This window comes from Melopsittacus undulatus, chromosome Z, assembly GCF_012275295.1.
Source record: "Melopsittacus undulatus isolate bMelUnd1 chromosome Z, bMelUnd1.mat.Z, whole genome shotgun sequence".
NCBI lineage: Eukaryota > Metazoa > Chordata > Aves > Psittaciformes > Psittaculidae > Melopsittacus > Melopsittacus undulatus.
The window spans coordinates 81,582,452-81,602,432 of NC_047557.1; the positions used below are offsets into that span (position 1 = coordinate 81,582,452).

Consider the following 19,981-nt stretch of genomic DNA (forward strand, 5'->3'; position numbering starts at 1 on the left):
GATGGGCACAAGTTACTCCTGGAGTGATTCCAACTGGACACAAGAGGAAAATGTTTCACAATGAGAACAACCAGCCACTGGAATAATCTGCTTAGGGAAGAGGTGGATTCCCCAACACTGGACACTGTTGATTTGGCTGGACAGGGTGTGAGGACAAAGTCTAGGTCATGCTTTGCCTAGAAAGGTTGGATCAAATGATCCTTGAGGTCCCTTCCAACCTGAGATACTCCTCAAAACCAGCCTGATAGAAGAATATTCCCCCCAGCTGATGCTCCACTACCCAACACTCACCCTTTGAAGGCCTCTTGCACAGCAAGAGCAAGTAACACTGTTTAGATTATACAGCCTTAAACTTCATCAACTGAACTGGGCAGTATCTGAAAGTGTTTCCAGCTTACATAAATTCCAGCAGGGTGAGTCACTGTGTAACAAAAGCTTATGCTGCTGCCTTCTCCTTCTTATTTATTCCTGAAAGTGTTCAGGTTAAGGGCTGCCTTTATCAGACTTCTCCCATGGAGACTTGCAGAGATCCAATCTTCTGCTGCAGGGGAGGCTGAAAAAAGGCAATAAACTCACAAAGGTCATAGGTTCAGAGGCTTTTACCCATTTCTTTAGATCACAAGGTAGGAGCACTAACAGGCTTGTTGCACAGGTTTATCACAAAATTCATGTCTCCTTGGCAGTTGTCACTGATGACAGAGGCAGGAGGGTGAGGAAGGGTCTGTTGCCTCCAGTCCCTTTTATTTCCCCCAGCTCCCAGGCAAGTACTACACAGCTCGCACTGCAGCACTGGCCCCCACAGCCACACTCGGCGCTTTGCACACCTCAAGGGCTTCCTCCCTTCTCTCCCTGCAAGCCTTCTCCTTGCTCAATGAGAAGAAAGCCTCTTTCTGAAACCCTGACCAAGTAAGAAAGTTAACCTGGGCAGCTTCATTCTGTTCTTCCCAGTGGGCATCATGTATTGGAGTCATGTTTTGAGTGGAACAGTGTCCTGGGTTCAGCTGTAGCAGTAATTTTTTTCTTCTTCTTAGCAGCTGGTGCAGTGCTGTGTTTTTTGACTTTCAGCCTGGGAACAGCGCTGATAACACCAATGGTGTTAGTTACTGCTCAAATGTTTAGTCTGACCAAGGACTTTGTGAGTCTCATGCTCTGCCAGGGAGGAGGGGAAGCTGGGAAGAAGCAGAGACAGGACACCTGACCCAATCTAGCCAGAGGTATTCCATACCATAGCACATCATGTCCAGGATGTAACTGGGAGTTACCCAGAAGGGCTGGATTACTGCTCATCAGGCTGTTTTTCAATGGGTGGTGTTGTATTCTCTTCCCTCGTTATTTCCCTTATCATTATTAGTATTGGTGGTAGCAGTAGTGATTTGTGTTATGCCTTAGTTATTGGACTGTTCTTATCTCAATCCCTGGAAGTTTCTTTCAATTCTCCTTCCCATTGCTTTGGGAGCAGGGGGGAGGGGGGAAGAAAGGGCAGGGCAGGGGGTAGACTGCGTGGTTCAGATTTAGGGCCTGGGCTTAAACCACGACAAACAGTTTATGGAGAACTCCAAGAGTCAACCCAACATTTAAACAGTTCCAGAACTCACTGAGAGGCTGACTAAAACTAGAGACACACTTGGAATGCCACAACCACTAGTCTGAAAACAAACATTTTACTATCACTTTTATTTCAAGGACAACATGGCCTTTCATCCCAGCTCCCTCTGGACATCAGTGTGTAACTCAGGTGGCACAAGAAGCACTCACATCCTGTAGAGCAAGAGCTCCCAACACAGCAATCCCCCAGAGACACCAGCATTGGGTTTTCCTCCGCTCCTGCTCTGGGTGAGCAGCCCAGACAGAGCAGTCCCTCACCCTGCACCTCGTGGGTGCTTCACTGATAGCACAGATAAATAGTTCTCAGTATCTTAGTGTGTTGGAGCAGATAGTCTAGAATTACTGCTGTGTTCTTACCTATTGGACACTGAAGGTAACTGACTTGGTAGCCACAGAGAGAGGCAGCAGGCTCAGACTGCCCTTGTGTTATCAGTTTAGCTGAACAGAAAGGTGTGAGAGGACCAGGCAGATCTTATTTAATCTGCTCCCTGCTTTAAGGGCAGGAGTTTTCCCAGTGGGACTTAGCCTTTGTCATTTTCATGGAAATGGATGAGGTCAGGCTCCCAAAACACTTGGGAAATTCATTGTGCCTGCCACACTTCACACAGGCTGCTCAGCCACCTTTACATGGCAAGAAACTGAAGGTTCACATTTCAAAGACAGCAGGAGCCCAGTGCCACCCTGAGTGAGGCAGAACTGCTGATTCATCAGGGAAAAATCAGGACAAACTAAAGCTGGACAGCATGGGCATGGGGAAGTACAGTCATGTCACACACACACAACTTGACACTTGACTCTACTTCTGTCTGCTGGTGGACATGCTGTGATGGTCAGTGTCCCACTATGAAAGTGAGCCAGCTAAAACAAAACATAACATGCTGAAGTCTTAATACATATGAGGCCACTTGTCACCGAAGATTATTAAGGTATCCCAAGGCTGACTACAAATTATGAGCTCACAGCAGTGTCAGTGCCCAGAGTGCCCTTCCCACAAGTATGGGCTGGAAAGCATGAGTTTGAGAAGATGAGAACTGCAGGAAGAACTTCAGACTGATGAAAGAGCAGAGGAGTCATTCATGGGACATCCAAAGATGTCTTGGTTAGGCATCATGCAGCTGGTTCTCTTTCAGGAGGATCTTCTCCCCAGGCTTGAAGGCTGGCATCCCCCGGTAAGGGCAGCTGGCACAGCGGAATGCATCCCCTAAGTAGCACTTGCAAGAGAAACAAAGGCACCTTCTGTAACTGGCGGCAACTTTCAGTTCTTTTCCCCTGGAATATGGCTTTTCCAGCTCCTCAGCACATCAGCACAGAAAACACCTCCCTTCTACACTCTTCCCAAGGCATGTCTTGTTACCAGAGCTGTGCAGGGCATTGTGCAAGCTTCCCCCTAGCCAGTGTGCCCAGGCATAGCTGCGTATTGGGCTGGGGCAGCCCCCAAATCCCCCTGGCTCCCTCCCACAACGTGACCTGCCCAGGAGCAGGGAGGTGAAGGTTCACTGTTTATTCTAACTCCCACAGGGACAGGTGCAGTGATGGAAAGTGTTTGGGCAATGGCAGAAGCAGCACAAACAGTGTTTGAGAGCGGTACGCTAGCCTAGGGAGCACTCACTAGAGAACACAGTTCTTAGACAGAGATTATGCTCTGCAAAGCATAGAAACAAAAATGATTATTTACATTTCCACAGGCAGATTTGGGCTGTGCATTCTTCTTCTCCTGTTCCAGTTCTTCAGCCAGGCCACATGTGCTGTAGAAAAATAAAGAAGTCACCTGCACATCTCTGTTTAAAGGTTGTGAGTCACCAACACTCTTCCATCCCTACTCACATGCAACAGCTGTCAGTCTGTCACACAACACAGCTGACACTGGAACTCTCCTTGCCCTTCACTTTGTTCCTCAACACCACAGTTTGTGTAACAAGTGCTGAAGCACGCTCCTCACCTTTAAACCAAGTAGGAAATTGCTGTATGGCATTTGCTATGTGTGCTCTTTCTTCTTCAGATCTGAGAAACAAGGGTTTTAGTCAAGGCTGCACAAACTGTGTAGCCACCCTCAGGAAGGCTGTTGATCATATCAGTGTGGTAATTTGTAGCAGCTTTGGGGCAGCTAGTCAATTCTCACTGCATTTGGATTTACATTAAAATAATTAAGAAAAATTATTAATCAAGAGAATTATGCTCTGAAGAACAGCAACCTTTTTAAAACCCATCCAGCTCTGAGGGTTTAATGTTACAGTTGAAAGGTTCACCAATATGCTAATTCCAACACTGACCAGTTCTTGCAGGCTTTCTTCTTGCCCATTTCTTTGCAGGATGGAGCTCTGAGGGACAATGGATCTGGCTTTTTCAAATCCTCTGAATCCAACAGCTCATCAGGGTCCAAAAGATCCTCAAAACACAATGAAAGAGAACATGCAGGAAACTGATTTGTCAGCAGGGAATGCCATTGCTGTATTATGTCCAAAGACATGATGCTATCCGTAGCACTAACACTAAAGTGCTACAGCCGTGCCCCCTTACCTGTGTCTCCCCTTCACCCTCACCACACCTCTGGGCTTTCAAGACCTCACATATGAGGTATGTTGCCCTAGGGATGCTCTTATGCCTCGTAAGTTGTAAAGCTTCTCAAAAGGCATGACTGAAATTATTTAGAATAGGAAAGAAGAGGAGAGAGAAGGAACAGCAGCAAAGCCTTAGAGACTACACCATATACCAACCATCTCTTCATCGTTCATATCATTGGCAGAGAGTGTCCACAGCCTGGCAGTGGCTGGATCCACAGAGGGCTTTCCTGGAGCCAAAACAAAGGAAGAAATAGTAGTTACTCCTGCCTTTGCCCTGTCTACACCCAGAAAATAGCTGAAACAACTTTGGAAAGACCCACTTCACAGGTTTTTACTGTAGCACTCCTGGGGTGAGCTATCTCCCTCTTCCAAGGGGTGCTTGCAGGCAATCAGAAATGTAGCACACACCACTCCTTACCTGAAGCAGCAGGTTTCTTGGCAAAGGAAAGTTTGAGCTGACTTGAGGATCCCACTTCAAAATCAGGCTTCTTGCCTTCTATCTGAACAATGAGGAGATCATTGCTTTGGTAACCCAAATGTTCTTGGGCTGACTGAGCCTCCTCTGGGGTCAATGCTTCCTTTTGCAGCTGCAATGTAAAATTGTAGGTTATCACACTGCAGAAGCCCCAGTCCAGCATCCCAGTGAACACAGACAATCATTATTTTCAGTCCTACAGAAAATTCCTCCCTTTGCTATAACTAGTATCTGTGGCAGACAGTGCCCAAGCACATTTACAGTAAATCAGGGTAGCTAAACACCTTGTCACCCAGTAAGTCCCCAGGAATCACTACCTACACCACAAGGAACTTTCTGGAAGTGGTCAGTACATACATACCTCCTTCACTTCCACCAACCCAGAGAGAGTCAGAGCCGTGAGGAGTTTGGCTGCTGTCTTGATTCTGCTGTTGTTTCCTAGAAGACACAAAAGCAAGTGGTAGTAGAAGGGAAGAAAAAGAATAGAGGTCACTGAGAAACCTGGAAGAGCAAGAGCTTTAGAAGGAACTGCTTAAGCCAAACCTCTGCTTTAAAACTGGGCTTTTCTGGCTGACAACAGGAGCAAACCAGAAGAATGTAAGCCGCTTGTTCATTAAAGTAGCAGCCCGTGTGACAAAGCTGTTCTAGCTTCAGATCTGTTCTATATATGTCTGAACCTTCCTCAACCCAACTAACACTCACCAAAAATAGGATAAAAACCCACCCCAAAACCCAAACAACATTCCCCCAAAATATTTTTACATATTAAATGGAACAGCTCAAGAGGTTTTCAAAACTTGGACTCCTAAATGAACATTTCATTCAGAAGCAACAGTCAAGTGCCTTGCTCTTGCAGGCAAAAGCTCTTATATATTTACTGTTTCAAAAACTCATTACAGGTTTATTTGCTGCGGCACAGGATTGTGCTGAACATAATCCATTCACCCTCTCTCAGTAGTCCCACTTACTCTCCATTTCTAGTCCACCAAATGCCAGGCTGACTCTGGAAAAAAGAAAACTCATCTCCTCCAGATCTGCACGTTCTTAGTTGTGTCCCAGAAGTCTTCCACCTTACCCCTAAGGTACCACTTGCACCACAGAGCCACTGTTAGCTCCAAAACATTAGCAAATCTTCTCAAGCTGAACAAGGTGTTTCTGCTGCCACTCACACCACCCTTTACAGCACCGCAGATCATGCCAGTGCAAATGTCATCAGCACAGATGCTTCTTACCACATGGTGTGTTAGTTCCCCATGCCAGCAAAGTTGAATGCAGGTCAAGTACAAGACAGAGAAATAATCTCATGTTCACCTCCTCTTGTGCTCCCCCAGCTGCCCCTTGGCACATGCTCTGGTTTTACCCTTAAAACTTAAGCCCAAACACTTATACGTTTTCTGGATACCTACTTCTCGGCTGGCTTCTGGGGCAGCCTCTTCTGGCATTTGTAACCTGATTTTAAAATAACTTCAGAAGCTCCTTGGAAACACAACATCTACACCTATTTAACATCACGTGCCTTTTCAAGGTAGTTTAGGATCAAGTCTATCAGCAATTACTATCAGCACCCTACCCCTGGCAGTGTTCAAGGCCAGGTTAGATGCGGCTTGGAGCAACCTGGTCTAGCAGAAGGTGCCCCTGCCCATGGCAGGAGGGTTGGACTGGATGAGCTTTAAAGTCCTTTCCAAACCATTTTAGAATTTTCATAGGGAAGAGTGACTGCAAATATCTTCAATGTCTACCAGCTTAAACACAGGATAAATGCCTTACTATTTAAGTTAGTGTGTCAAGAGAGTGAACATTGCTGACGGTCAGTTAGGGTTCCCATCCTTCCATTTCAGCCTAATCCTCATGAGAATTGCTATGTTGCCATGAAAACAAGGCTGATGTGGATTCTCTCACCTGATTCTGTAACCACCAGTTCTTTCAGGAGGACACAACCCCCTGGCTTCAGTATCCGGGCTATTTCTGCCAGCACCTCAGCACTGTGCTGTGCTGTACTGCCTGGTACCATGCCAGAGAGAATCACGTCAAAAACAGACTCCTCGTGAGCTGCTGAAAAGAAGAAAGAGAAAGATGGCACAATTTTATATATTTACACACACAGCTTTGCTTACCACATCACTTCCACCTCCCTCCTCATCCCTCATGCTTGTGTACAACAGCAACAACTGATTAAAGACACCGTAGGAAACAAGACTAGGGTATATCACTTCCTTTGCTGTGATGCTAGTGGTAAGAGTTAGCAGAATTGTTGTTCTGAGTAGTGACCTACAAACCACAGAAGAACATAGAATCCCTGACAAGTTTGGGTTGGAATGGAGCTTACCGCACATCCAGTTCCAATGTCCCTGCCATGGACAGGGACACCTTCCACTAGAGCAGGTTGCTCTGAGCTCCATCCAAGCTGGCCTTGAACACTGCCAGGGATGGGGCAGCCACAGCTTCTCTGGGCAACCTGTGCCAGGGCCTCAGCACCCTCATAGGGAAGAACTTCTGCCTAAGAGCTTATCTCAATCTCCCCTCTGTCAGGGTAAAGCCATTCCCCCCTGTCCTGTCCCTACAGGCCCTCGTCCAAATCCCCTCTCCAGGTTCCTTGCAGCACACTTAGGCACTGGAGCTGCTCTAAGGTCTCTCATTAAGGAGCCTTCTGTTCTCCAGGCTGAACCAGCCCAGCTCTCTCAGCCTGGCTCCAGAGCAGAGCTGCTCCAGCCCTTGCAGCATCTCCATGGCCTCCTCTGGACTCACTCCAACAGCTTCATGTCCCTTTTGCTTTGGGATCCCAGAAATGTCAGCTCACACAACAGAAGCAACCTCTCCCTTTAATGAAAGGGTGAAAAATGAAGCTATTTCTTACACTGAGACAGCTGGTTGACATTTTCCACAGACACGGGATTATCAGCTCCCAGCAGTGCCTGAATTTTATCCACCAAATCCTTCAGGGCTTCAACTGGCGAGGAGCTATCCCAGATGATGGCCACGCGCTGGCCTGGTGTGACTCCGTATTCCCCCATGTCCAGAGCAGAAGCAAACCTGACAGCAGTAGAGAGAGGAACGGGTCAGGGGAGGGACACAAAGGAAGGCTTATTGTCAAGCTCAGCATGAGTATCTGTGGACTAACTTAATCACAGAACATTGACTTCTTTTAGTAAATGGAGATTATTTTCTGGAGACAGGCAGTAAAGTTCCCCCAAGCTGAGCATTAACAAGACATTCAGAAACAGGTACACTTAAAGGCATAATTCAGTTTCTCCCCAGTTAAGGGGCTAGTTTGCAGGGCAACTGCAGGCCATACCTAAAAAACATCCAGACCAAAACCCAAAAATGCCTCCAAACCAAACTAAATAACAACACTTACTTGCTTTCCTTAAAGATTTTAATAGACATACACAGGATTTAGAATCATAGAATAGTTAGGGTAGGAAAGGACCTTAACATCATCTAGTTACAACCCTCCTGCCATGGGCAGGGACACCTCCACTAAACCATGTCACCCAAGCCTCTGTCCAACCTGGCCTTGAACACTGCCAGGGATGGAGCATTCACAACTTCCTTGGGCAACCCATTCCTGTGCCTCACCACCCTTACAGTAAAGAATTTCTTCCTTAACTCCAATCTAAACTTCCCCTGTTTAAGTTTTAACCTGTTAACCCCTGTGCTACCGCTACATTCCATAATGAAGATTCCCGCCCCAGCATCCTTATAGCCCTCCTTCAGATACTGGAAGGCTTCTATGAGGTCTCCACGCAGCCTTCTCTTCTCCAGGCTGAACAGCCCCAACTTTCTCAGCCTGTCTTCATACAGGAGGTGCTCCAGCCCCTGATCATCCTTGTGGCCCTCCTCTGGACTTGTTCCAACAGTTCCATGTCCTTTTTATGTTGAGGACACCAGAAATGTGCACAATATTCCAAGTGAGGTCTCACAAGAGCAGAGTAGAGGGGCAGGATCACCTCCTTTGACCTGCTGGTCACGCTCCTCTTGATGCAGCCCAGGATACGGTTGGCTTTCTGGGCTGTGAGCGCACACTGAAGCTGGCTCATGTTCATTTTCTCATTGACCAACACCCCCAAGTCCTTCTCTGCAGGGCTGCTCTGAATCTTCTCTGCCCAAGCTGTAGCTGTGCCTGGGATTGGCCTTACTCAGGTGTAGGATCTTGCACTTGGGATGGTTAAGCTCATGTCAAGGGCCCTCTAGATGGTATTTCTGGATTTCCAGACTAGTGACAACTTTTTCATCACAGAATCCCAGACTGGCTTGGGTTGGAATGGACCTCAAAGCACATCCAGTCCAATCCCTTGCCATGGGCAGGGACACCTTCCACTAGAGCAGGTTGCTCTGAGCTCCATCCAAGCTGGCCTTGAACACTGCCAGGGATGGGGCAGCCACAGCTTCTCTGGGCAACCTGTGCCAGGGCCTCAGCACCCTCACAGGGAAGAACTTCTGCCTAAGAGCTTATCTCAATCTCCCCTCTGTCAGGGTAAAGCCATTCCCCCCTGTCCTGTCCCTACAGGCCCTTGTCCAAATCCCCTCTCCAGGTTTCTTGCAGCACACTTAGGCACTGGAGCTGCTCTAAGGTCTCTCATTAAGGAGCCTTCTGTTCCCCAGGCTGAACAAGCCCAGCTCTCTCAGTCTGGCTCCAGAGCAGAGCTGCTCCAGCCCTTGCAGCATCTCCATGGCCTCCTCTGGACTCACTCCAACAGCTCCATGTCCCTTTTGCTTTGGGATCCCAGAAATGTCAGCTGGACACAGGGCTGCAGGGGTGTTTCCCCAGAATACAGCAAAGGAGGAGAATTCCCTCCCTAACCTGCTGTTCATGCTCTGGGGATGCAGCCCAGCAAACTGGGGGATCTGGGTTCAAGCACACACTGAAGCTCGGTCATGGGGAGCTGGGTAGTCATGAGCTTCTCATCACCCAACACCCCTAAGTCCTTCTCCTCAGGGCTGCTCTATCCAGTCTCTAACAGCCTGTAGCCATGCTTGGGATTGCCCTGACCCAGGGGAGACCTTGCACTTGGCTTTGCTGAATTCTATGAGGTTCTCATGGTCCCACCTCTCCAACCTATCCAGGTCCTTCTGGATTTCACCCCTTTCCTCTAGCGTGTCAGCCACGCCACACAGTTCAGTGTCACCACAAACCTGCTGAGGGTGCTCGATCCCACTGTCCATGTCACTGACAAAGCTGTTGAACTATGACCCCCAACGGACACCACTTGTCACGGGTCTCCAGTTGGACATTGAGCCATTGACCACAATTCTCTGAGTGCGACCACCCAGCCAATTCACCAGGTGGCCTATCCATCAATACCATGTCTCTTCAGTTTAGAGACAAGGATGTTGCATGGGAAAGTGTCGAACTGTACAAGTCCACATAGATGATGTCTGTCACTCTTCCCTTATCCACAAGTGCTGTGGTCCATCACAGATGGCCACCAAATTGCCCAGGCACAATTTGTCCTTAATGAAGCCACACTGGCTATCACCAATTGCCCCTTGGTGTCTATGTGCCTCAGCATGGTTTCCATTTGACACACCTTGACTTGCCCACTCAGGAGAGAACTGACGGACGTAGCAGAATCTGCCTCTGCCATACATGAGGGGAAAAGAAAAAAAGAAAAGCAATTTTCAGCCTTCCCAGCATTCCAGACTGAGACTCTTGACTCATGGGTGACACTGTGTGAGCAGCTGCACAGGGGTGAACAGAAGGTGAGGGGAACAGAAAGTGCACACATTGCGAAACCTGTGTGCACCAGTATTTTATATGCACCAGTATTTCAGCATTCCTGACAGAGCCTGCAGAAAATCCACACTCTAGCAGTGTCATAAGCACCTGTATTCAGGGTAGCACCAGCTACAGGAACGGTCACAGACCCTCTTTAACTCTGCTCCTCCAATACAAACCTGTCTTCCTTCCCATTTAGCACATGCACAGAGAATAGGGAGCACAAGTGAACACACCAACTATCCCAATGTACTTTCAATCAGCTACAAGCCACATGCTTGCTTTGGAACAACCTGTTGTAAATAAAGTCCTCACCAAAAATCATTACATTACACACTCTGCATAGTGTCTTACTGCCACCATGTTGTCATGAAAGCATAGCTTATGGGTACCCTGTGACAGATTCAACACAGCTGCCTGCAGTCAGGTGTGGAGTGGATTTTGACCCACAGTTCCTCTGGCTCTATGTGCAGTGGACACGTCTCTCCTGGAAACTGCAAACATGTTCAGAACAGGACAACTCTGCACCTTGTCTGACCCGCTCTAGTAGGAATTTGTGCTAATGCAGCCCACAACACCAGCCAATTAAGGAATGGAAGATCTTGGATATGAGCTGCTGGTTATAGCACCTCCCAGTTGGCCTTGCACACATATGCAACACAAGCTAAGCAACTACAACAGCCAGTAACTTTAGTAACCACACATATTAATCCCACTAAAATGTCATCTTTCCTAGGAAGATGGCCAAAAACCTCAAAAGATACAAAAACTGTTAAGGTAACACGGCAAAGCTGAATCCAAAGACACACCTTCCTCTCGCAACAACAGGTTGTGACCTTTCAATACCAGTCCATAGCCCAAACTGCATCAAGGGCAACACCAGCCTACCTACCACACCGAGGAGGCCTCCCGTTTTACACCACAATGAGCCACGCAGGGAGGAGGCCCAAGGGCTGGGCCCAGCATAAAGAGGACCTTATCTGAATTCCACACATATTTAGCAGCCGTCGAGGAACACCACTGTCCAAAACAGGGCAAGGAGAGGGCTGCAAATAATATTGGAGGTTCCGAGCTTCAACAGATTAAAAAACAAGATACGGGAGAGAATGTCGCGAAGGAATGTCACACGGGAATTCACAGACACAGACACACAGAGAGAGAGACAGACAGACAGACACACACACACACGCACACCCTCCGTCCCGCCAGCAGCGGCTGCCCCGGGCGTGGCCTTCGGGAACCCTTTTTATGAGGGAAAACGGTAATTTTGGCCTCCAAGCAGGCCTCCCCCTTCCCGGTCCCCCGAGCCGCGCACGACCCACCTCACCTCAGCTCGCCTCGCGTCATCCCGGTCTGACGCCGCCACAGCCGCGTCCCGGCGCCGTGACGTAATCGCGCTGCTGCCCGCTTCCAAGATGGCGGCAGCGGCGGCGAGAGGCCTACGGCTGGCGGGCTGGCAGCTTTGGCGGGGCTGCGCCGGTGAGGGGCGGGGGGGAGCGCGGCTGGGTGGGTGGGGAAGCGACGTGCTCGGCCTCGTGCCGCTGTGACCGGGACGGGGCCGGGGCAGGGGCCGAGGCCTGGGCCAGGCTGCCGGGCGGGGCGGGGCGGGGCGGGAAGGTGATGTGAAGGGCAGAGAAACTGCGCCGCTAGGGGGCGGTAGCGGGTTGTGTAGTCGCGCCAAGCTCAGACTCAGGCCCAGACTCGGGCCCAGGCCCAGCTCCAGGCCCAGCTCCAGGCCCAGCTCCAGGCCCAGCTCCAGGCCCAGCCTGAGCCTCAGCTATCAGGCCCAGCCTCAGCTCCCTGCCAGCCTCAACCTCCCGCCAGGCTCAGCCGCAGCTCCAGTCTCAGGCTTAGGTGTGGTCCCACCTGAGGCTGGTGTCTGTGGACCCTGGTCAGGCAGGCTTGCTGCAGGTGTATGTTTGGGGAGCAAAGCTTCTTGTACCTTCCAGGCCCTGAAACTGCACAATGTGTTCGAGGGTACTGGGGATGGAGTTGAGGAGAAGTTTGGTGATGGTTAAGTGTGGGCTGTGTAACTCAAGCTTATTGCAGTTCAATTATAAATTCTCACAAAGCAGCCATAATCAAGAGCTGCCTGATCTTTGAGTCATCTGAGAAACATGCGTTGTGATCTCAGTTGTGCCTGTTAACATTGCTCATTCTCCAGGACATTACCTGCCTCTTGTCCCAGGCTCAGGAGTCAGTGCCTTTCTCTTAACTCCTCTCATTCCTCCACTTTGTCAGAGACCAAAAAAGAGAGCAGGCATGCTGCAGGGCAGGCAGGACATGTTTGTGTGCCTGGTTTCCAGTCCAAGACTGGGAAACTCCTTTCTGTTTGCTATATGTGGCATCTGCACAGTTCTTTTCCTCACAAAACATTTTCACTTTATCTTCACCAAGTAAACGTGAGCTCAGCTGAGAGGGATGCTTCTCAGAAGTGTAAAAAGACACTTTCTACACATTTCTGTTCTTTTCAGCTGGTTTTACCCCAGCTCTGTGCTTCATCTTAATTTTCTGTGCTTCCTCTCGAAAGAGACATTTGAATCTTGGCTTCCCTTTCAGTGCTCCAGTGCCAGCTCTGCCCACCACAGCGTGCTCTCCAGGCTTCAGCTATGCTGAGGGGAGTCTTTGATGAGGAGAAGAAGGAGCCATTGGTATCTTCTTCTCAGCATCAGTTCAATTCACATCCAACTAATCACCAGCCTGAGCAGGAACGTCAAGGCCATTGTCCCAGGTAACTCACTAGCTATTTCTAGTGCTGTCCTGCCAATAGACTTTGATTTCCTGAAACGTGCATTGAAGCTTGGAGACAACAAGATCCAGAGTTAATGAAGTCTCAGACTGCAGCAACTGGAGAGCTTATTTGCTGAGACAGTGCAAATCCACTGTCCAGCGTGGAGACAGGATGGAACTTGCTTTTAAGAGGGAACCTCTCTGTTTTGCAAAACACAAGCCTTGACTCCTGTATTTTTGTGTAAATACATACAAAATATGGACAATATTGTCCATATTCCTGTAACTGTAGGGTCCCTGTTGGAAAAGCTTATAGTTTAGCTTGTTTTTTTTAAAGGAGGGGTAACCTGAGGCTGATTGATCTCCATGTAGGCACCTAGACTGAGCTCTCCTTTTTCTCTTATGGCAAAGGTTCATTAAGAATCCTTTTCCTGGAAAGGGAAGGGTTTTACAAGAGGCGGTGAGAATTATACTAAGCAGACCTCAAAAGCATGCCAGCACACAGCAGTGGCAGCGAGTGAGTGGCAGAGTCCAGGTTGCTGGTGTTTGACGGTGACATTCCCTCACTGTAACAATACCTTCTCATAGTTACACTGGCCAGGGCGGCCAGGAGTCTGAGGACTATGAGAGCGAGGAGCAGCTGCAGCACCGAATCCTCACAGCAGCGCTGGAGTTTGTGCCTGAACATGGCTGGACTGCAGAGGCCATTGCAGAGGGAGCCAAGGTATGTGGGAGAGAAGCAACAAACCAGTTGAAAACTGGATGAAGCTTAGGTCCAGACAGCCAGGCCTGCATGCTTCCCCCACATACTCTTGGGTGATGCAACACAGTCAGCAAATGGAATGTGGCCCAGCTACTACAAGATAACCTAGTCAGAATTACAGTAAGGCACAATGTAAAGTAGTGATCCTAAAGAAAGGAAAAGGTACAGGAAGTACTTTTTAATGCAGCGTTGCTTTGTTTAAATTCATATAACTTTGTTCACAAAAGAAACACAACACTTTTCACAGCTGGATTCTGCTTAGCAGTGTATGACCTCGTCTGTGCTTCTCCCTTCTTCCCTACAGAGCCTGGGTCTCTCTGCTGCTGTCGCAGGGATGTTTCACAATGATGGCAGTGACCTGATCCTACACTTTGTGTCTGAGTGCAATACCAAGCTGTCTAAGCTGCTGGAGCAGGAGCTAAAGCTAGTGCAGTTGGGCGAAGCAGAGTGAGTATCGGCTATGAAAAGACATCTTCCTTGGCAAACTCTGCCAAAGGGACTGGATAGACAGAGAGGCCTCCTGGGACACAGATACTTTAAGTTAAAAATTAATTTAGCCAAATAAAACCATCCTCACAGAGTTGTACCAAAGGTATGAAGAATACATAATACTTCACATATCTACTGCTGAGGCAGGCAAGCAATTGATCTTTCAAGTTCAGAACTGAGCTTAATTTGGATGTTCTTCACATTTGGGGTTTTTCCTTACCCAGGAAGAAGCCCACAGATCAGTTCCTGAAGGATGCTGTGGAAGCCAGACTGAGGATGCTGATTCCATATATTGAGAAATGGCCCCAGGTATAAAATGAATATCAAGATTGTCTCCTTTTTCATTTGTATTATAAACACTCTGTGACCTTCAGCATAGTCTCTCCACCAGAGTAGTTCAAGGTTGTAAATTAAACCCTCACTGGCTTCACATGATTTGTAGTCTTCAAGAGGAGAGCAGCCTTGGCAGGAAGCAGTTAGAGGTGTCCTTAGAACAACAATTTCTTGCAGTTCTGGAAAAGCAAACTGCTCCATTATTCACCATCTGGGATCCCAGAGTATGAGCCATGTCTGCTCAGTTCTGTTGCAGTGTCACTGCAAGTAAGGTTCCTTGCAGCATTATTCTGGCTGCACCCATATCACCTGACACCTGGGAACATGGAACTCCTGCTTTGCTGCAGGAAACTGCCTGCCCAGTGTGCAAGTGAGAAAAGTTTGATAACCTGAGGGCAGATCTGTGAACTGAGAGGTCTCCATGCTTCAAACTTCAGATTTGAGTCTCAAGCCCTTCTTTCTAGGGTGGGAAGGGAATTGAATTGTGACCACAGTAACAAGCAAGGAGTTCCCGACCGTGGGCTGCAGAGACTGCTGCAAAGTCAGCCTCTTGTCCAGAATCACTGCTGGCTTCTGGGCAGCTACATCTACTGTTTGTTACAGAGAGAGAAGACAGAATTCATGGGTTTGTTCCAGAGTAGCATAATTTACCTTGTGAGGGATGTGGGTGGTTTATGACTCTCCTGGTCTTGTGTTACTATGTTCAAAGGCTTCAGGATCCCAGCAGGGCCATTATGAGTGGCTGTTATGCTTTTGGTGGCTGCTCTGAGTTCAAAGTCAAATTCAGAGAGATGAGAAATTTGACTCCCTGCCCATAGGGGTACACTGCAAGTGTGAGTCAGTTCAGGCTGTGCTGTTTCCATGCTTGGAGAGGCAGCCTGGGAGAGACAACATAGTGGGGTTCTTGATGAGCAGGGGGCATGGAGCTCCAACACAGGCTAAGGCTTGAGCTCAGCTGCCACAGTGTTCCAAAACATGTTCCCCACAAATCCTGCCATGTGGAAAGCTGAAAAGAGCAGGGCAGACTTGTCACTGGGAGCTGGAGGCAAGTCAACAGCAGCAGGGCAAAGATAACAGAGCATTGTTGGTCTGCCTTAATGTTCTATCCTTCTTTCTTCATCTCTCCCATTTATCTGTGTTTCCTTTGCAGGCTCTGAGCATCCTGTTGCTGCCACGTAACATCCCTTCCAGCCTTAACCTCCTCACCAGCATGATTGATGATATCTGGCAGTATGCTGGAGACCAGTCCACAGACGTAAGTCCTGGTGTTTTGCAGACTGGCTGGGGCTACCCCTCAGCACCTGAGCAAATTGATGGGTTGAAGCAGGCGCTGGGCCATGTCTCTCTTGAAACAATCCCATTGTTGAATGAGAAAGACATTTTCAGAAGCACCCAAGGGTCATTTCCAACAAGTTTTAAGAGCCAATAGGACTAAATGCAAATTAGTACCCATGAGATTAGTGCAAATTAAAGGTTTTACCTTCCTAGACAAAATTCTTGTGATTTTGAGCCTAAACCTTGATGTGTATTCAGTGCATGAGCAGTGTGTCTGTCACATCTCTTCACCAGCAGTAGCATTAGCAGATTTGACTTGAAAACTTTTAAAGAACCTACCCAAAAATACCATCAGCTTATTAAAACTTTAATATTTCTGGCAGGAAATGAAAGAAAATTATAACCTGAATTAAAGCAATTAATAAATTTAATTCATAAAGATGTAGGGAGAAATGGGAAAAGCTGAATGAACCATGTTAATAAAGTACTTTAATAAGCTGCTTTTATCTGTGTATAAAAGAGAAGCTGCTGCAGTGCAAAATAAATAAGATGATAGAAAAAGGAATAAACCAGAAGAGATGTGAAAGACTGGTTGCATCAAGAACTGCAAGTCCCTTTTGGGTTATGAAAGTGCAATTGATGTGCCAGTTGGTGTCTGCACTGAGCTGTTCTAAATTCTCCTCACAGGCACAGGGATTAGGAGAGGTTCTCAAGTTTGTCTTTTTGTTGGCACCTTTGTGCCAGTTACATGAGTTTCCTTTGGGAAAGCTGTGGTGCTCAGCTGCTTCCTCCTTTCCCAGTAACAGGGTTTAGTGTCAATTGTGGTGGACCCCTCTTTTAAGGGGGTCACACCAGGAGCTCAGTAGAGTATGCCAATGCCTCAGAGACCTCTTCGGGTGGGTTTTTCAGAGCAGAAGGAGAAATCAACAGAAAGCATTTGGTCTTGGGCACCTTAGAGATGCAGCTGCAAGTGGCAGTGTTCTTCAAGTTTTTCCCCTCATCGTGGTGCAGGTAGTGCAGAGCTTTCCATCCAGCTTGTTTTCAAAAACAAGGCCTTTGTAGTCATGAATGGAAGAGCCAGTATTTTTTTCTAGGCAATAGCAGCAAATGAAGTGTCATTTCAAAATGTGTTTATATACATTGTCTGCCAGAGGTTCAAGTGCAACTGGAAAGACTGAAGAGTTGGAGTTATTTGTGCCTCTTTGCATTGTGTAACCTGTTGTTGTAACACATCCAACAGCACTGCTGCTAACAATGTGCTGATGCATTTAGTGAGTCAGCAGACAGTACTGGCATTTCAATGATAGGATTTGGGAAGGGTGTATCTCTGTGATGTCTTGCTCAGTTCTGTTTGTTCCCTTTCTTCATGCTTGTATCTGGTACAAACTGTACCTCAGTGCTCAGTATAGCTGTTTCTCACCTCAGATCTTTGCACTGCCTACTAGGTATCTGTAAAGCAAAGATGAGCATGGTGCACACAGGCTCACACATAGGGAAGAGAGGATTCCTTGCAGCCAGCAGCAGATGCTGGAGACCTTGTTCAGCAGTTTTAGATGTCGTACTTGACCCCTGTCTGTTGCTATAGGAACAGCTGTGCTATCAGATGTTTGTGTTGGCTGGTGGCCTACTGCATCATAGAGACACACCTTAAGTGGGGAAGGGAATGTGCAGTTGAAATGCTGTTTTCCTTTGCCATTCTCCAGTCTGCTTTTGTGGGCTGTATCCTTGATCTGCATTCAGGTCACAACTTCCCCTCTCTCTCATTCCCTGCTGTTGTAGTTTAACTGGTACACCCGTCGAGCTGTGCTCACTGGCATCTACAACACCACTGAACTGGTGATGCTGCAGGATTCATCCCCTGACTTTGAGGAAACTTGGCGCTTCCTGGAAAACAGAGTAGCTGATGCCATGAGCATGGGCAATGCAGCTGATCAGGTAACGTTATGGGCAGGGTACACATGCACTTCCCCCTTCTCCCCAAATACGTCTGCAGACATACCTGTCTTCCCAATTACACAGACCATGCAGCTGCAGAGAGACCACTCTGCACTGAGGGATGGTTGCATAAATTTAATAAATCCTCTAGTAAAAAGGTATTTTCTAGTAAAATGACATGTATTTTCAAGTAAAATTACATGCCTCCTTTGTCAGACTGGCGTTATGGTTTGGAAACATATTCCCAGGAAATGTCTTCCACGTTTCCTCTGGCTATCGCTTGTCTGCAGTGCTTGGCTTCTGTCAAAACCTTTCCACAGTAAATAAGTGTTTATTGTGCACTACACCTCTGTACTTTGGTGTCTACAAGAGTAACCGCAAAAGGAAGCAAAAGGTGGTTGGCGTTATCCTTGTGTCTTCTAGGTACGCTCAACAGGAGAAGCAGTTGTCCAGGGCTTGATGGGAGCTGCTGTTACTGTAAGTAATGCAGGGCTGTAAGGGCAGCATTATTTCTCTACCTTTCCATGCTAAATTTCAGCATGTTTTTCCTCCCAAATCTAGAGCACAGCATGAAAATGAATAATCCTTCATAACTACTTGTAAGGATGATTTTCTGGGTAGTTTGGTGTTAGTTCACTGTTTTGGGTTGAAATAACTTGTAATAGAGCATAAAAAATTAAGTCTGAAGCTACAGGATGAGCTTTAGCAATGAGAGACAAGTGAACAGAATAAATGCAACTGTTCTACATCACTTCTCGAGAGATCTCTTCCTCTGCCAGTGCCTGCCCTGGAGATCTTGACGGAAGGCCCATGCCGCCATGGACACTTCGGAGATGGCGCCTGTCCGCAGGCCACAATAGGGTGACTTCCCCAAGCTATTCCAGTTGACTGCAGTGTGCTTCCAAGAATCCTTTGAATTTTTGGTAGCATTCTGGACTGCTTTGTGTCCATGTAGAGGAAGATGCTCTGGGATACAAAACTATCCTTGTACCCAGAAATGGTTTTGAAGTGCTTCAGGGCCTCTCTGTTGTTCTATTTTTAGACAACTTGCATTGCATTTACCAGCAAAGTTATTTCCTTGTTATCAGAAATCCAATCTAATTTACCACTGCAGGACAAATAGGCTGGAACATAAACTAGAAATGATTTTTCCTATATGAAACAGTGCTCAAGAAATTCTCCCACCTCCTTCCCCTGCAGTTATGGTGGAATTATTTCACATCTTCAGTGTTTCTCAGTCTCTCTCTGCTTTCACAAATGCATGTGCTAAAAGGACCCTCCACTAGAGACATTCCCAAGCTCTATGTGTGCTCTTGTACATCAGCAGATCCACTGTGCAGATGAACAGGAGGAACTGGGCTGCTTCTGATGAGGGGTTACAGGCAGTTTGTTTTAGGGCAAAATCATCCCAGTACATTAACTGTTACAGACCACAAGTCCTTAACACAACATTCCATGTCCAAGAGTGCTGCACAGGAGGAGTGAGTGCACAGCTGGACAGGTACACTGAGCTCTTCAGGTCTCTGCAAAATGGACAAGCAAGCTGAGTCCCTCAAAAGCTTAAATTCATTGTTAGAGGCTGTGTGGCCAAAAGAATAGAATCAAGAGTCGGCAGAGTGGTTTGTGTTGGGAGAGACCTTAAAACTCATCCAGACTGTCACCCATCCAAACTGTCCCAGGACCTCAGCACCCTCACAGTGAAATACAGCCAAGCTGAAGCATCCTGGCCTGGGGAGCGAGTTCAGGTCAGAGGATGCCCGTGATCTTTCTCCCCCGCAGTTTTGCGTTCACCCCTGTTCACAGAAGGTGCCTTTCGCCCCAGCCACGCAGCTGTCTTCCCCTCCTTACTCAGTTCAGGCGGCTCTTCTGGAGCCAGAGTTGCTGCCCAGCAGCGCTGAAACCTCCGGGGCCGGGCAGGACCTTTCGTGCCTTGGGGAGAGCGGAGTCACCCAGGGGTAGCAGCACTGAACCCGCTTCTCCCTCTGCCCCGCAGATCAAGAACCTGGCGGGGCTGAACCAGCGCCGCTGAGGAGAGGCCCGGCGGCGCGGGAGCAGGTCCGGCCCTTCCCCGGCACCAATAAAGTCACTCTGCAGCGTAG

General features: G+C 48.0%; 2 protein-coding genes across 4 annotated transcripts; one reads left to right on the forward strand and one right to left on the reverse strand.

Annotated features, from left to right (window-relative positions):
• Window positions 1–1,645: 1,645 nt before the first annotated feature.
• CIAPIN1 (cytokine induced apoptosis inhibitor 1) lies at window positions 1,646–11,819 on the reverse strand. 3 transcript variants are annotated; one of them, XM_031052032.1, is made up of 9 exons: window positions 11,685–11,819; window positions 7,496–7,671; window positions 6,541–6,690; window positions 5,003–5,079; window positions 4,585–4,753; window positions 4,320–4,393; window positions 3,876–3,991; window positions 3,281–3,350; window positions 1,646–2,816 (listed from the first exon to the last, which is right to left on the reverse strand). In XM_031052032.1, exons 1-9 carry the CDS (start codon window positions 11,702–11,704, stop codon window positions 2,706–2,708), a joined length of 963 nt encoding a protein of 320 aa, XP_030907892.1. In that variant the 5' UTR covers window positions 11,705–11,819; the 3' UTR covers window positions 1,646–2,705. The 3 variants fall into 3 exon arrangements, with proteins under 3 accessions (XP_030907892.1, XP_030907891.1, XP_005152358.1); XM_031052031.1 differs by having other exon boundaries at window positions 6,541–6,693; XM_005152301.4 differs by having other exon boundaries at window positions 6,541–6,693; window positions 11,680–11,781.
• Window positions 11,745–19,980, forward strand: COQ9 (coenzyme Q9). Its single transcript, XM_005152300.3, has 9 exons — window positions 11,745–11,836; window positions 12,917–13,088; window positions 13,676–13,811; window positions 14,155–14,297; window positions 14,564–14,648; window positions 15,823–15,927; window positions 17,727–17,882; window positions 18,306–18,359; window positions 19,876–19,980. The coding sequence occupies exons 1-9, from the start codon at window positions 11,773–11,775 to the stop codon at window positions 19,909–19,911; spliced, it is 951 nt and encodes a 316-aa protein (XP_005152357.1). The 5' UTR covers window positions 11,745–11,772; the 3' UTR covers window positions 19,912–19,980.
• Window position 19,981: the final 1 nt, after the last annotated feature.

Coding starts and splice junctions, on each gene's coding strand:
- CIAPIN1 (XM_031052031.1), bottom strand. CDS start 11,704: ATGACGCGAGGCGAGCTGAG. Junction 7,672..11,684: donor ATGACGCGAGGCGAGCTGAG/GTGAGGTGGGTC, acceptor TACTGCTGTCAG/GTTTGCTTCTGCTCTGGACA. Junction 6,694..7,495: donor TGTCAACCAGCTGTCTCAGT/GTAAGAAATAGC, acceptor TCTTCTTTTCAG/CAGCTCACGAGGAGTCTGTT.
- COQ9 (XM_005152300.3), top strand. CDS start 11,773: ATGGCGGCAGCGGCGGCGAGAGGCCTACGGCTGGCGGGCTGGCAGCTT. Junction 13,089..13,675: donor CGTCAAGGCCATTGTCCCAG/GTAACTCACTAG, acceptor ACCTTCTCATAG/TTACACTGGCCAGGGCGGCC. Junction 14,298..14,563: donor GTGCAGTTGGGCGAAGCAGA/GTGAGTATCGGC, acceptor TTCCTTACCCAG/GAAGAAGCCCACAGATCAGT.